Source organism: Lepidochelys kempii, chromosome 27 (genome assembly GCF_965140285.1).
Source record: "Lepidochelys kempii isolate rLepKem1 chromosome 27, rLepKem1.hap1, whole genome shotgun sequence".
NCBI lineage: Eukaryota > Metazoa > Chordata > Testudines > Cheloniidae > Lepidochelys > Lepidochelys kempii.
The window spans coordinates 13,512,344-13,529,589 of record NC_136406.1 but is presented as its reverse complement, the minus strand read 5'-3'; the positions used below and the strand labels follow the sequence as shown (position 1 = coordinate 13,529,589).

Sequence of the window (17,246 nt, the reverse complement as noted above, 5' to 3'; positions counted from 1 at the left end):
CAAAGCCATTCTTGTTGCCAGAGGTTAATAGTAACTTGTGGGTTAATTTGTAATAAGGCGCTGGGGGAAAGCAGATATGTAATATAAAAGGAAGCCTTTTCTTTCACCAAATAGTTAAATGTTCTTCAAATACAAGCGTCCCAAATATTCATCTACGCTTGGGCCCCACAGTTCTTCCACAGCTAAAATAGAAGCTGGACAACTGTTCCAACAGGAGGATTTTACTATTGTCTCATTCGTGCTGTCCCCCACCCCCAAAGTAGGACTTCTCCAACGGGTGTAGTGTGGCCTGGCGCTGCCCCGTGCACCCCCACGCTACTGAATGCTGCGTGGAGAACCCCACACAGGCGCAGCCGTATTTTTTGCCATGATCCCACTTTCACTGTCCTTTTGCAGCCACAAAAAAACCAGGTATGTGAGGTCTGGGTAATTCAAGGCTGAAAACCACTGCTCTAAAGGGTGCTGTGTATATATTGTGGGAAACTCTGTAGCCACTTCTGAGCACAGGAAGGATCTGTTCCTTATCTTCAGTGGCCTGCATCTCCTACAAGTCTCTTGAAGTCCATTTTATTACAGAAGGCTGTTTTCCGCTGGTGCTCAATTCTTCGTGTAAAATTTAGTGGAGAATCAATTTGTCATGCTTCTGTTGAATGTGCATGCTCTTCCTGAGAGCTGGAACGGGCTGGGTTTCCTTGTTTTAGACATCAGGCAAACATGTAGACTATCCTGTGGGGATTAGACCTAATCAGAGTGTTTTCTGTGCAGTCTTGGGTGGAGAATTTCTGAAGTATATGGATGCCTTCAAACCCTTCCTGGGCATTGGACTGAAGAACTATGCAGAGTACCAGGTAGGACCTGAACCTGGAAGCCCCAAGTTCAGAACGTTTGCATCTGTTGGTAGTTAGGGATTTACAGAGTTCTTTGGGATTGCATCCCCTGAGGCCTATCGGCTTCTGGTGAGGAAGCCAGCAGGTGAGCACTGTAGGAACTCAGTCATTACTGGCTGCACTTGTAAATGAATTTATAGACTCTCCTCTATTTAAAATGGTCCACAGCAGGCCGTCATCAGCTTGACATCTGAGGTTCTGCATTGACTGCATATTCAGTGGCATTGATCAGGAGAGAAGTTGCTACTAGGAATGAATTTCTAATAGACCATGCATGCCATGGTATTTACTCTGGTGCTGATCCTTAGAATGCCTGGCTGCTGAACATTTTCAGCACGTCTTTAAAACAAGTATCTGTCACTCGTTGGTATCTGGAACTCTCACCCCCGATCGGGTAAACTTATTCAGCTCTCTTCTTTGACTTACCATTTCAACGGTTAACAAAGCTCTGACTTCTATGGGCAATTGCAGATGAGGGTCACTATTCAGTGATGATTTTATTTCCTGCCTGTCGCAGTGCCGTAATTTAGTGTTTAATAGGCTACCGCTGTAAGGACAGGCAATATGGGGAATACCAACTTATATTGGGTTGGTGCATAACTTACTGTTCCCTTTGTAGGTTTGTCTGGCTGCAGTAGGCCTAGTTGGAGATTTATGTAGAGCCCTGCAGTCCAACATCTTGCCTTTCTGTGACGAGGTTATGCAGCTGCTCTTGGAGAACTTGGGGGTAAGTGCTTACCTACTTTCAGCCAGTTAAGCAAACGAGCTATTAGTGGTGATAAAGGGAAGTGAGAGGCAGAGACGGTATTGGGAGAAGTTAGAGATGTTTGAAAAAGTTATATCGGGAGACATAAGCAATATATAGCTAGCTAACGTGGTAATTTGTAGAGAACTCAGGTGTCCTCTGTGGGAGGAGGGGATGTAAGTTGCCGGTCATTCATCTTCATTTCCAATCTCTCTCTCTCTCAGAATGAGAATGTCCATAGGTCCGTGAAGCCTCAGATTCTCTCTGTGTTTGGCGATATTGCCCTGGCCATCGGAGGAGAGTTTAAAAAATATCTAGAGGTTGTATTGAATACTCTCCAGCAGGCCTCACAAGCCCAGGTCGATAAGGTAAACTAGCAGCTAACTTGGCAGTTCTTTCTCATCCAACGTGAAATAAGTCTGTCTTAGTTGCTTGCCAAAGGTCATTGTACAGACATGTTCTTTGTTTTCTATCTAGTCTGACTATGACATGGTGGACTACCTGAATGAGCTGAGGGAGGGCTGTCTGGAAGCTTACACTGGCATCATTCAGGGACTGAAAGGAGACCAAGAAAATGTGCATCGTGAGTATTTTGTCCTGTGGCAGCGTCTTTAGGGAAGGGGAGACCTTTTTTAAAGATATGCTGTAACTTAAGCCTGCTACACTAAACCAGTCATTTCCTTTCAGCGGATGTGATGCTTGTGCAGCCCAGAGTAGAATTTATTCTGTCTTTCATCGACCACATTGCTGGAGATGAGGATCACACAGATGGAGTAGTAGCTTGTGCTGCTGGGCTGATAGGGTAAGCATTCCAGACTCTCTTTGGATAGAGGATAAGTGACCGTGCACTCTCCAGGTAGATTATTGTTAGTACAGTAAACAAAATACATTACAAGAAGAGCTTTTTTTAAGATTATCTGCCTGAATTGGAAATGGTTCTTGAGAGACCAGAGCCTGTAAAGGGACTTATTTGAGTCTTCCTTCATGTATCTGAAGTGCTAACCACAGAATCTTCAGTTTAGGAGTTTTGTAACTCATTGTTGGGTTCTAAACCAGGAACAGGAGTGAAATTGGAGGACTGTGCAGCATGGTGGTTCCTCACCACAAGCTGAGTACCAGCCCTGGTGGGTGGCCCATTTGCTCCCTGTCAGTCATTGCCATGAAGGGGCAAATTGCATATGCATTAAAAGGTGTCAGGGACAATGATCTTAAAGGAAGGCTTCCTACAATGAAATTTTCAGCTTGTGAATTGACAGTGAAGGGCCCAGTTCAACTGTCATTGAAGTCAATGGGAGTCTTTTCTCTTGACTTCAGTGGGAGTTGGATGAAACTTTCAGGGAGGACATCCTTTGGACAGGAGACATGGATGTTTCCAGCAAATAGCCGTTTAGGAGGCTGTTTGGCTCTCATGTTGCTGACCATCTGCAACATTTAAAAGGGGACATTAGCCGTGAGTCCGTCTTTTCTTGTTGCGAGCAAAAGCTGATCTCACTGGCATGTTTCTGGTTGTGGCATTCAGCAAGCATTAAAGCCCATTCTCTCCTCTTTGTTTCCCACAGGGATTTGTGTACAGCATTTGGAAAGGATGTACTGAAATTAGTAGAAGCTAGGCCCATGATACATGAACTTCTAACTGAAGGAAGAAGATCCAAGACAAACAAAACAAAAACCCTTGCTACCTGGGCAACTAAAGAACTGAGAAAACTGAAGAATCAAGCTTGGTAAGGAGCCTTCTCCCTTTCCTTCATATTGCAAAATGACCACACAGGTTAAACTTCTAAGCTCAGGCCCATTGGAGGAGACACTTCACAGAAGCCTCTTGCTGATAAAAAGGCTTTTCCTTGTTTAGTCCTCCATAAACTATCCATTTAAAGCTATAAAGCCCAGATAGCCACTGCTTGCTTCTGGAGAAAAGAACAGATGCTTGACAGTAACAAGTCTAGAATAAGGTCCTCTCCACACTGGAGTCAGAACTATGCTGCTATAGCTAATAAGGAGTTTTAGTAGGTTTCTCTGGGTCACAGGGGCATGGATTTTTCTGGGGGTTTCGTGGTTTATTAGTTGTAGCTAGTAAAATTTTGACCCCCAGTATGAGTAAGGGCTTTTAAAAGGAACAGAAGAGCGGGGAACAGGTTTCCTGTGCACTGGGGGACATTGTGATTCCTGAACTTGGAATTCACGGAAAGAGGGCCACTTCTGGTTTTGCAAAGTTGCTTTTTCCTCGCCTCCTGTAAGTGGCCTCACGTTGGCTCCAAAGAGGGCCTTTTTTTTTTTAATTTCTACAACTGTCCCTCTCTGATTGCAGATCTGTTACCATTGGGATGACACCCGAGACCCCCACTGGAAATCTCCAATCTTTTGAAAAAACCCGGAAGTGAGGAGTGTGCACGGATGCTGAATGTTTGGGAATGAGAGGATGAGTGAGTGAGGCTTGAAACACACCACATTGAAAATCCCGCCACAGCAACAACAGCAGCAGCGCTGTTAGTGAGCTGAGCACTGACTTGCGTAGAAAACCTGACATCGGCCGTCTTCAGGAAGAGGGAATGACTGGTTTCTATCAAAAATAAGCAGTCTCTTCTTCCGACAGAGACTAGAACTAGCTTTTCTGTCTTTTGGCCAGTGCGAAGCGGAATGACTAGTTTGGGAGAGAGGAAACTAGGTTCAACTGTGGTGCTCTTTGTTTGAGGTCTGGCTTTTGCTGCTGAAGAGAGATGGAGTCTGGGTCTCTGGCCCGCCTTCTGTAACCTTTGCCACACAATGCTGTCAGTGCATGGGATAAAAGGAGGGGTGAAGGATTTTCAGTCTAAGAGTGAGTGTGTGTGAATGAGGCGGTATCCACATTCTCAACTTCAAGTCATTGCAGTTTATCTTTTCCCAAAAAAGGGTTAGCAGTTGCATTTCATAAACTAACCGAAGTTCAGTCTACTGATGCAGCATAAGAGGTGTAAAAAGAAAAGAGGAAAAAAAGGAAAGTCGCTCTTTAGGGCTTTTTATTTTAGGGAAACACTGACGAATGTTCAGAGCTCCCGTTCTGAGTGACGCTTTTCATGATCTTGTTTCATCAAAGCGCCTTTCCTTCCTTAATATTGTTCAACTGTGAATGTAGAAATGGGGGAGGGGGGAAAAAACTCTTGCGTTAGAGGGAATAGAAACAAACTGTCAAACAAGATTTCAGACTTAAACAAAACAAAAAAACCCATAAATGTAAGTGCTCCGAATTGGCAATGAGAACGCAAAGGGAAAGATCTCTCCTGACTTGTACTGTAGCAGCCCGAACACCCACTAAATTGTGCCAAAGAGTTTAAAAACAATAAAGTAAACTTCAGGTAATATTTTGGATTGCAAAATGAGGATAAATTCAATGTTCAAACAAAATCTGATAAAATGCCATTTGGAAACTGCTTGGCCTTTTGTGCTCTTTTATTTGATCGAATTTAATGTGGTATTGGTCTCTTGCTGCACTTCAAAACAAAAAAGGAAAAAAAAGAGAAATTTATATAAATATATATATACTGGCTTGAGCTTACACAAGACGGCACTTGTAAAAGGTTCTATTTTTCCACTGCAGTTGAAGATTAATAAAATGGTGTCAAACATTCCCCAGTACTTTTCTTTTTGTATTCTTGGTCTTTCCAATTAAAAGGGGAACCCATTAGCTTGTTTTTAACAGTGTACCAAAAGTCTGATGGGCAACCTTGGGACAGACTGGCTGTTTGCCACTCCCTTAAGCATACAGCTTTGTTTTATTCCCTAACATGAAGGATGTGAAGGATCAAAATCTCTTGTCTCTTTTTAAATCAGTTTTTTTGTTCTTTGAGGCATAGTCCCTCAATTATTCTGGATTTTATCAGCAATAAGACATGAAAAATCGAGAAGGTGTAGGGTTTGAAACAGTTTTTAATTTCATCTTTATTATGCAGTTATTGATATTACCAGCATTTCTGAATTTGCAGCTTAACTTGGGCATTTTTAAAGCTGTTTGCCTGTGGGAGGGAGAAGGGAAAACCTTCATCTAGTATTTTGCAAGAAGCAGGTACAAATCTGTTTTATCCCCTTCCTTCTTTCCGCAACTGATCCTGGAATCCATGATGATGGAATCCACTTCTGTTGCCCATCTGCACTGCAGCATCCACAATAGCTCTTGTACAGGGTATCGGATATGTGCCTTTCAGTGCCGGGTTCAGAATGCAGTCAAAGTGCCGACCTTTGAACCAGTGTACAAAAAAAAAAAAAAATCCCAGGTGTTTAGAGGAGAGGACAGCTCTGTTTGTGAATTGGGAGAGTTGACCACCTCCTAAACATTGGTTAGGGAGAGACCTGGGTCACATTTCTATTAATGCCTTTTCTTTTCGTTTTGTTTCTTGACGTGGGTTGGGGTTTCCTAAAAAAGCCATTCCTGAAGTTGGGGAGGGGGACGTGGAGGGGAGAAATCTGGTCATTCCTCAGTGCTACCTGTTTCTGTCCTGTGTGGCTGTTCAGCTGTAGACAGCAGGAGAATAAAGTACGCTGAGACAGTAGTAGAAACAAATCTTGTGTCTGTCATGTTTTTGTTCCAGGGAAAGCAGTTCTTGAAACGGTTCAAGCTAATCCTTAACAACTTTCACACAAGCAACACCATCCCACAGTGTGGTAGTGAGGAAAAACTGTCTGTCACCTCCAGTGTTGGTGCCAGGCCTGCAACTGTTATCCTTTAATCCTGTAACCGCTGTGGTTTGGAGAGAGGGACAAATATATAAATGTTTTTAAAAAAAAAAAAAATCTTAAAAGCCAGTTTCACTGCCTGGCAGACTTACTTAATGGGTTAAATCCTTGATTTTTAAATGTGCGATTTCAGCACCCGGATCAAAATGTGCTTGTTTCAGCAAAGCATTTTGGTAGCTCACAGCCTGGGCTTTGCGCCACCAGCTTTGCCCTGCCACATGAGGGAAAGGTTAATGTGTGATTGGGGAAGGGATACAGAGGGCCGGAAATATTGCTGTGCTGGAAGTGGCTTAAGAAGCTTTTGGTCTCAAGTAGCAGTTCAGTTCATATTGTGCTGTAGCATTTCTGTATGTTTCTTACGCTTTTCTTTTCCTGGTCAAATGTCTTGCCAAAGGCAGCTAATGGCACTGCCCTTGCAGCTGAACGGAGGGGAAAAAGTTAATGTAACCTTTCAAAGTGCCCACTTAATGCAGTCCTAGTCCTAATGCGGTCCAGTTCAGAACCAAGCAACCTTAACTGTCTCAATTCTGTCAAATTGTCAGCCAGACCTAATGAGGTTGGTGCTTATTTGGCTTCTGAGAGTACGTTTTTTTTATATATCTTTAATCTGTATTGACACTTACATACTGTTACTGTGTCACCTATGAATTGGCAGTGTGACCTGTTGACGATGACTGATCGGAAAGGGTCCCTCTTACTAACAAATTGGTACCACTGATTTTATTTACCTTCTAAATAAAAGCTGCTTTATTTTGGTTTTCATTATTTTTGCTGCTTCATTTTATATAGCTACCGCATCTCTTGCCAGAAACCCTCCTCCTCTACTTTGCTCAGTGAGACTGTGTGGGTGTACTCTCTGATTGCATGAATGACACTCTCTCTCGTCTAGTTTCCTGTTTGGGGGAGCTGGAGGTGACTGATGTCTCATCCGCCCATATGTGCTATTCTGACATGCATCATCACTGAGCAAGGAATAGCAGCACTGTACAAAACTTCATGGAAGAAGTCTGGCTTCTTCGATCAGGGTTGGCTGTCTGTTTTGGTTTTTTGATCTCCAGCGCTGCCTCTCTTCTGTATGTGCATTTGCTGTGTAGCCTCCTAAGTGATGGTTAGTTATTTGCCTGCCTCCTTCCTCCCCCCCGCCTCCCCCGGCCATAATGCATAACTTGAGCAGCGGGGGTAGAACCACAAAGCACAGGTGAGAGGCTTATCAACCTGTTTGTAAAGGAGGACTGAGCTTGCTGGGATCCCACTTACTGCCAATTAAAACCTGGGCTTATGAGTGTAACACCCACTGCTCACTTTGACAAAACTAGTCTCTGCACATACATATGATCTTGTGTTTAGATAGCGGGATGAACGAGGTGGCTTTGGCAGTCCCTGAGAATCTCATTTCCCCGTTTGGGATGTGGCCATTTCTGACGGCATGGCAAGCCTATGACATCTTAGGCAAGTATTGATGTCTAGCTGTAGCAAAGGAGGCGGTGCAGGGAGGTAGAATGCAATGAGTCAACAGGGTCTTGCCATTACCCTCTGATTACCCTCTTAGGTGAAGTCCCCAGGCATCCACTGAGTGGGCAGGGCTTTAGTTTTATGTCTCATCTCTTGAACCAGTGCCTCCCAAGATTGTGGCCTTATGATGTGTGGAATAGCTCCCTGTTTCCAGCTGCTCTGCAGCATTAAAAGAAGTGAAAATCTGTCTTTTCCATGGAGGCATTTGCAGCTGGGCTGTTGGGTGATATGTGAATGGGAGGGAAGATCTCAGTACTGAGAAACTTGAGAACGATGTCTTAGCCAAGCCTAGTTAGGGACTTCCTAATGTGCTCACCTATATCCTACCTCCTTCCCCCCCCCCCCCCCCAACCTCAGGAGAGATGGTAGGCTTTGTCGGGGAGGGGGAAGATGGTACACAGTCCATGCAGTTCCTACAATCTGTACTGTGAAATCTCACCTAGCTGATCAGAGAAATTATAGTACCTTCCTGCTCATACAAGTCAGGTTGCTAGAGCCAGCTTTTACCACCAGTGCTGCTGATGTTCAGCTTGTACGAATCCGAACCAGGATGAGTACCATTCTGAAAGGCGCACTTGTGCTGATCAGGTAAGGCCTCCAGGGAGGTGATTCATGGTGTATGTCTCATTCTCCCTGGATCACGGTGCAGCTGGTTCCCCGTTGCCACGACACACTCCCTACGCCTTGTACTTGCTGCATCTTCAGCTCCTGACAGAGGTAGCAACAGCAGGAATACTGTGGGTTCATCCCCCAGGCTCTGTTCTGCCAGTATTACTTCTCAAGAGCCATCCTGCAGTTCAGCAGGTTAAAATTGTGCGCCAAATAGCCTCCTTCAGCCTCAGGGCCCTGTGTATCTGATGGGTTCAATGGCATTAAAATCACCTCTCTGGAACTGCACGCTGCCCCATTAGGACACAACCTCGTCTATGATGGTGTTAACAGTAGCCTCCACTTAGGACCCTTCCTGCTTCCTTCATCTAACTGCTGAGTTCTGACTGCCTTACTGAGAACACTGCATCTGAATGTAAAACAGCAGAGGGGCATTGCGGTGCTGTACAAGAGTGAGGGCTGGAGACCATCTGCAGCACCTGCCACCCCGTGATCTGAAAGCACTGTCCATTCACTAAGCTTCGCAACCTCCTTCTGCCTGATGTGAAATGAACAACACTACATAAGAACAGCTATACGGGGTCAGACCAATGGTCCATCTAGTCCAGTATCCTGTCTTACGACAGTGGCCAATGCCAGGTGCTTCAGAGGAAATGAACAAAACAGGTAATCAAGTGATTCTGTGTCACCCTTTCCCAACTTCTGGCAAACCAGAGGCTAGGGTCCCCATCCCTGCCCACTACTGTACCCTGTTGAAATGCAGGGGCAAACCAGTGAGATGGAATGGAGTTTCTCTCACTGGAGTTCAACCAGGCCCCTAGTGTTAACACATTTCTCTTTTCAAAGGTTCCTGGAGCCTTAAATTACTATCTGGTCAGGACCTCTTATTTCAACACCTAACAGCCTGGTGTTCTCTTGTAGTCGGGTGGGGAAGGAAGGGAGGGTTGGTTCTGTAACAACGTGCCAGCGTAAAACAAGGCACGAGATAGGCCCGTGTAAACTTCAGATGTTTTTCACTGTCTAGGCTTATGAACCTGATAGGCAGACTCTACGCATGCCTAGAGCTAGGACTATTTGCCCACTGATTTGCATATCCATACTGGCCCATGTCCTCCTACCCTGGAGAGCAATCCCACAGAAGTCCCTGTGGCTTCTTGCAAAGGCAAGTGAGATTTAAGATCATCTCCATTGATATTGCTAGCTCACAGACAGTGGTCCACTTACCCAAATAAGGGGTTGAAAGTACCAGAAAAGAGGTCTCTAGATTCCAAAGGTGGGCTCTGAAAAAGAGGCCTGTATTATGCCACAACCTCATTAAATCATTTGATTTTCCCCCTACCCAGTTACACTAATGCCATCCTGCAGCTACAGTTGTTAAAGCCACAGATGCTTTACGTTGCTTCTGGTGACATCCTGATGCCACAAAACTTATTTAAGAAAGCCACACCAAGCTTGCCAGCCCAAAGTAGCGCCCAACATCCAGAGCATCTTTTGGTGTTGGTGACTTTGTCAAGACCAAAACTGTGAACGTCGTGGTAATGTCGCAGAACCTGCAGTGCCTGTAAACTGGCTGCTGAATGGAACAAGGGTGAATCCTCTTTGATCATCAAATAAAAATTGTCCGTACTTAAGAGGGGTTATAAATAACGTAGCTGAGCATGGGATTTGATTGCACTTTAAGAACCAATTACTTGTACTTGCACCATTAGTTTTGTCCTGAATGTGGGAGGGGAAAAAGAAAAATAGGGTGGGTCCTCAGCTGATGTAAATTCCTAGATCCCCAGGCCAAAAGGAACCATTGTGATCATCTAGTCTCAGCTCTTGTATAACACAGGCCAGAGAACTTCCTGCAAAATAATTCCCAGAACAGATCCTTTATAAAAATACCTAATCTTGATTTAAAAATTGCTGGTGATGGAGAATCCACTGTGGCCCTTGGTAAATTGTTCCAATGGTTAATTATTTTCACTGTTACAAATGTATGTCTTCTTTCCAATCGGCATTTATCTAGCTTCAACTTCCAGCCATTGGATTGTATTAGACCTTTCTCTGCTAGACAGAAGAGTCCGTTAGTAAATATTTGTTCCCTATGTGGGTTCATATAGACTGTTGTCAAGTCACCCCCTTAATCTTCTCTCTTTTAAACTACATAGATTGAGCTGATCACTATAAAGTAAGTTTTCTGGCTCTTCTCTGAATCCTCTCCCAATTTATCCACATCCTTCTTGAAATGTAGACACCAGAACTGGACACAGTATTCCAGCAGCAGTTGCACAAATGCTAAATGCAGAAGTGAAATAACCTCTCTAATGGACTCGAGAGTCCACTATTTATGCATCCAAGGATCTCATTACCCCTTTTGGCCACAACGTCGCACTGGGAGCTCACATTCAGCTGATTATCCACCCCCAAATCTTCATCCTGTAAGTACAGCCTCCATTCTTTGTTCCTAGATATATACATTTACATTTACCCATATAAAAACACTTTTATTGTTTGCTTGTTATCCAGTTTACCAAGCGATCCAGATCACTCTGTATTAGCGACCTGTCCTCTTCATTACTGACCATTTCCCCCCATTTTTGTCATCTGCAAACTCTATCAGTGATGATTTCATGTTTTCTTCTAGGTCATCGATCAAAATGTTAAATAGTGTAGGGCCAAGAACAGATCCCTGTGGGACACACTCGCTTAGTGATAACTCCCCATTTACAATTACGTTTGGAGACCTATCAGTCAGTTTTTAATCAATTAAATATGTGCCAGGTTAATTTTATATCATTCTAGTTTTTCTAATCAAAATGCCTTTCAGTACCAAGTTGAATGCCTTACGGAAGTCTAAGTATATTATATCAGCCTGGTTACTTTTATTGAGCAAACTTGTGATCTCTTTTAAAGAACAAACGAACAGTTGGCCAGGATCTATTTTCCATAAACCCGTGTTGATTGATACTAATTATATTGCTATCCTTTAATTTTTATTAATTGAGTCCTTTATTACCTGCTCCATTGTCTTGCTTGAAACGGATGTTAGACCAACAGGCTTATAATTACCCGGATCATCCTATTTACCCTTTTTCAATTTTGGCATAACGTTAGCTATCCAGTTTTCTGCAACTTATGTAGTGTTCCAAGGCTGGAGCTATGCTGAATTACACCAGCTGAGAATCTGGATTTAGGGGCTTGACTCCCCTTGAATTTCAGTGGAGTTTGGCTCCTGACATTCCCTGTCATGCTTTTGAAAACCCCAGCCTTTAGTTTCTAATTTCAAATGAATGACGTTAGCCGCAGCACACAAATGTGGCTGCAAATGAGGTTGATTCTTTAAAGCATCGCGATCTTAACAAAGAGGAGGTAGAACACAAGTCTGATCTACAACAACTATGTTAAATTGACATCAGAATTTACCAGCCCAGGCATAAAATCTTCCCACTTAAGTAAGCGTGCATCCTTACTGCAGCCGTGGTACCAGACAATGCTGAAGGAGGTTCTTGAATATCAACATTTAAAAGCCAAGCCTATAGGGGGAGAATGAAGAAAACTAATGATATTTTATTATGCCTTCATTTTTTGCTCTTGTTGGTTTTGTTTTTTTTTAAGTTTCCCTGGTAAAAGGACAATTAGGTTATTTTTGCAAGATGGAATGGAGGAGTCCAATTCTGCAAACCTTCTGGCATGTGAGTAACCTAGGTGAGCAGTTCTACTGATGTGAAAGGGCTGCACAGCTCCCCAGCTCCTGCTGGCTATTATTAAAGCAATATATTCAATAATACCGAAGGAGAAAACAGACCTGTTTGCTAAATGGAATTCATGAAAGAGATGGTGGAAAAATGGATCTTCGGGCTCAGATGGCATTCCTGGTATGTCTGGAACCTCCCGTGAAGCCTGAGAGTTTGCAGGGTGGAACGAATGTAGGACTTTCTTGGGTAGCAGCATTGTCTAGTGGGTAAGACACTGGGCTGGCAGCCAAGCCATCTAGATTCTATTCCTGCCCCTCACCTGCTGTGTGATTTTGGGCAAGTCACTTACCCTCTCAGTACTGCTGTTTCCTCTCCCATCTTTGGGCTTGTCTGCTTAGATTGTACATTCTTTGTGGCTGGGACTGTCTTTCTGATTATTTGTTTGTACAGATTCTAGCACAACCCTGAGCTTCCTTGGGAACTCCAGGCACTATGGTAATTCAGATCAGAAGTAAGGATTCAGCCTCTCAAGTGCATGTTCGTTAAGCAGTGTCAGACAACAAGCTGCTGGTTTGTGGTTTGCCTTCGGACTACTGGGCTGCGACTGAAACAAAAGCCCGTCTTTTGGGCCAGCCTACATTGGGAAATTAGTGAAAACACGCGCATTGTGTAGTTACCCTTGTGCAAATCCTATGCAGACACGCTGCAGCAACGCAAAGTGGCACCTGCAACCAGCTGCAGCTTAATCTGGTGCCCTACTCAAGGGAACCAGTTTGCACCCACGCAGCTTGCCTACATTACATTTGGGCCGTGCAAATTTCCTTACCATAGACCGAGCCTGACAGGTAGGGCTGTGGATCCCCCCCAGCACCAGCTGCGCAGCGGTCACTGGTGAGCTTTCATGGCTCTCCCCAGAGCCACTGGAAAATCATAACCACTTCGGGCCAGCGCTGCTGTGTTAATGGTAAATGAACGCACAATTTAAATAAAGGTGGTGGTATTACGGTGGTTGGTCCATTGTGCTTGGTGCTGTACGTCTACAGTCTGAAACGGTCCCTGCCCTGAAGAACTACAGCCTAAATAGACAAGGCAAAGGGGTGGGAGAGGAAATGGAGGCCCAGCAAGAGGAAGTGGCTAAATGTGGTGTTTTTCACGTAGTCTATGGAGCCTCCAAAAAATACTGTTTTGTTTTTTTGTTTTTAAACTTAAAACTCTTCCTCTGGGCTTGTGAAAGACCCAGGTCATGGTGAAAACGTACCACAGCTACTACCAGACTAATCTCTTGGGAATAAATCTTTTATTCCTGGCACTCTGTCCATAAGCATTGCCACCACCCTGTTGTGAGCGCTGTAGCGAGAATAAGCGCGCCCTATTGTGGGAACTGCCTGACATGGCCTGTGGAAGGCGGGTTGCTTCTGTTTTGAGATGCTATTTCATAGCCTTGAAAAACGATTCTACGCCCTGCACCAACTCATGGCTTGCAGTAGGTCCAAACTCATCTACTTCCCGGGGCTTGATTTCATTCCAAAAAGGACCTTAAATTGAGTTAGGAAGCTTGGTCTTGAGCTTAAGCCACTGGCTTGGGACTTGGGAGATCTTGGTTAAATTCCTGGCTCTGCCACAGGTTTCCTGTGTGCTTTTAGTCAAGTCACTCAACCTCTCTCTGGGCCTTAGTTCCCCATGTGCAAAATGGACCATTTCCCCTCCCCCCCACCCTTTGACTGATTTACTCCCTGGCTTTATAGACCACGGAGGACCTAGGCAGCTCTCACAGCTTCCCCTACCTCTTTCTGTCAAGGGCATATTTTCCCCACTGTTCGTAATTCACATTAAGAGCTCTTACATCTTGCTCAGTGCATAAGAACGGCCACACTGGGTCAGATCAAAGGTCCATCTAGCCCAGTACCCTGTCTTCCGACAGTGGCCAATGCCCGGCGCTTCAGCGGGAATGAACAGAACAGGGAATCGTCAAGTGATCCATCCCCAATCACCCATTCCCGGCTTTCGGCAAACAGAATACTATCACTTCATCTTTTCCTTGGTCAGATGCTGTAAAGATGTCCTTCCAAGAGATTCTTAGCCGGTTTGTCTCCCAACATCCTAGCTATGGCCCGTGCCCGCTGAAGTCATTGGGATTTCTCTACATTTACTGGCCTTGGTTTTCTGCAGATGTCCTGCAGTTCCTTATTGTCCCCCGCTCTCGCCTTAGATTATAACGTCGTCAAGATAGAGCATGTCTCTCCCCTAGGAGGTTGTGCAGCACCTCGCTCTGTTTAAGTAACTTAGTTACCAAGTTAACATAAATATGAGAGAGAGAAACACAAACATGAGATGCTTGAAAATCCATGCAGAGCAGGTGAGGTGGAGAGATGTAGGGGAGACTGTGATAGGAGGTCTTGCACAAACAGTGGAGAAACTAAGAGGTGAAGGGGAGGTCAGATCTAAGCAGGCAGAAGGAGGAGAGTCAGAATATTGTCCATGGAGGGATTTAAGAACAAAGATGGCAGTTTTGAACTGGATTCTGCAATCGCTGGGGGAGCCAGAGTTGCTGTTTGAGAGGGAGATAGGTGGTTGTGTTCTTACATCGACAGAGAGAAGGGGTGAAATCCTGACTCCGTGGAAGTCTATGGGTGTTTTGCCATTGACCTCAGTGGAGCCAGGATTTCACCCAAGCTGATGGTTTTTTTAACACGGGTCCATGACATTAATGCTTTAAGGGCTCGTGCATGTGGCAATTGATCGGCACACTTATTGCAGAGTAGCTACCCACTCTGTTACTTACAAAGCAGAGTAATTATTCTAGATAAAATCTCTTTGATTCCGGAATACGGGCCACAGGGGGACATTTTACCTCCAGCCCTTTGTGGATTTATACAAGAAGCCAGTGTATTCGAACAATCCGAGGGAGTAAAACTACAAGGTAAGATACCCTGGCTCCTTCCTCAGGTGGGTGATTGCCCTGTCACACTGGCACAGCTCCTTCGACACCAGAGATGTTCCTCCTCCTTTTCCCTGCTGGGTTATCGGGGTTGGGGTTCTCTGGGGGTTGGTTGTAGAAATGTGAGACCATTCCTTTGCGTGGAATATCGGGGCCAGATCAGGCTAACCCCTTATTCACGTGGGTAATCTCCCCCAAGGGCGTCCCTTTGCAAGAGCAGGATCTGGGTGCATGCGTAATGCAAAGTGAGCAGTAAGGCTTGGATACCTACAACGCCAATGACTGGGGATGCTAGACAGTACCTGTAATACAAATAATATGCCAGATCCAACTTTGAGGCAGAAAGCTGAGGACAAAGGCCTAGAATGTGAAGCGCCGAACTCCCATTGATTTCAGACGTGGAATCCAAGTGGATGACAGTAGGGTAAATAAGAGGTGGGTTTTTTTGTTACTGCCCAACCTGGACTGGATTAGAGCTGGCGAGAGACTGGTGAAAGCCCCCATTGCCAATCTGTTTGTTATCCGGAACCACGTGAGCATCTTTTCCTCAAAAGCATTGTTGCCTTTGCAGATCTTGATTGTAGCTGGGATTTTCAAGGCGCCTGAGGGAGTTAGGGACCCCATTCCTATTGACAGTCAATGGGAATGGTGGAATGATGTTTCAGTTATAGTAATGTGAAAGGAACTTCTTTGGCTAATCTGCTGCCTCCCCTCAATTCAACCGTTTCAATAAAGAAAGCACTAAGAGGCCAGATTCTTAAAGATAGTTTAGGGTCCTTTGATTTCAGTGAGAGTTGGGTACCCAATACCTTTAAGAATCTGGCTCTAAGTTTCATTTAGCATTAAGCTTCACCAATGAGGAGAGAATGCCTGATGAGAAATGAAACCAGGAGGTAGGGCGCAACTTCAAAATTGATCAAAGGAAATACTTTTCCACAAAGCGTGTGATTTGATTGCAGAACTTCCTGCCTCATGCTATTGTTGGGCCCCAGAATTTAGCCAGATGAAAAGAGGGGTTGGATGTAGTGGGAATAAAGGATCTAACTCATTTTCAAATGGAGCTTGATAAGTTTATGAATGGGAGTATTAGGAGTTGTCTGTGTTAGTAGGGGACTCCACAACCCAGGGCGTCCCTCCTGGTGGTGTGTTCCTGTGGATAACAAGGATGGCCTGAGCTGTTATAGTTAATAGTAAAACGGGTTCTGTGAGGGACAGTCAACCTTACGTTTCAGGGTTTTAGCCAATCTCTATTAGGGTATGTTTACACTGCACACACAAGCTCGGGGTCTGGCTCAGGTTTGAGCCCAATCCCCACTTCCATCCACACACGAGTCAGCAACACTCAGGACCTGGGTCCTCGGACCCTGCGAGGGGGTGGGTCAAAGCCCGCTGTGACTCAGGCCCGACACCTGTCAAAACTGGCCTTCTAATATCTCTGTGTCTGTGCATTTCTACTGAGCCCATCAGACTAGTCTACAGCATGGAATCTTCTCAGTGGAACGTTATAAGATTTTAACCCACTTGCAAAAGCAAGGTTAAGTTTCATATTTCAGTCCGAGAGCGTCCAAATGTGCTATCCCTTAATGCTCGTTCTGGGGCTGGACTCAGGTTTCCAAGCGTCTCGCTCTTTTCCCCTCCTGTGCTAATTCTTGCAAGGACGTCAGTTCTCAGCTGACTCCAGACGCTGAATTCAGATGCCGTGACACCTGCTTCCCCCCCCCCCCAACATGCACAGACAGAGGCCGTGCTGAGTTTTTTCTTTGCATCGAAATTAACTTCAGACCTGATAGAAGGCCTCAATTTGCACTTCAAAGTATTCTGCGGCAATCTGCGAGCGTGAACAAATCCTGAAATTCTGTCTCTTGGTTTTTTGTTTTTTTCCATAGCCCTATTTGCGGTAGAGGAGCGAGGTTGGGTTTTCTTGTTAAGTCCCAAACGCCAAGGCATATTTACAAGCCTGGCTTGTGCATTTTAATTCTGCTTTAGTGAAACTCTGCTTCCCTAGAATCAGGGCTATCGATCTATCTATGGAATATCACGCAATATCTGTCTGTCATCACCATCGGTATTCAATATCTATCTATCTCTGCAGTGCACAATCACTGTAATAATTGAAAAGGAGTACGTGTGGCACCTTAGAGACTAACCAATTTATTGCTCAAATTGGTTAG

At 44.7% G+C, this 17,246-nt stretch overlaps 1 protein-coding gene across 1 annotated transcript in view; it reads left to right on the top strand.

Annotated features, from left to right (window-relative positions):
- The window catches only part of KPNB1 (karyopherin subunit beta 1), a 35,093-nt gene extending 27,992 nt beyond the window's left edge, over positions 1-7,101 (top strand). The window contains exons 16-22 of the mRNA XM_073326304.2: positions 766-848; positions 1,507-1,614; positions 1,857-2,000; positions 2,110-2,215; positions 2,320-2,434; positions 3,192-3,353; positions 3,938-7,101. Coding sequence (XP_073182405.1) covers positions 766-848; positions 1,507-1,614; positions 1,857-2,000; positions 2,110-2,215; positions 2,320-2,434; positions 3,192-3,353; position 3,938 — 719 coding nt within the window. The 3' untranslated portion in view covers positions 3,939-7,101. The remainder of the gene's footprint in view (positions 1-765; positions 849-1,506; positions 1,615-1,856; positions 2,001-2,109; positions 2,216-2,319; positions 2,435-3,191; positions 3,354-3,937) is intronic.
- Positions 7,102-17,246: the final 10,145 nt, after the last annotated feature.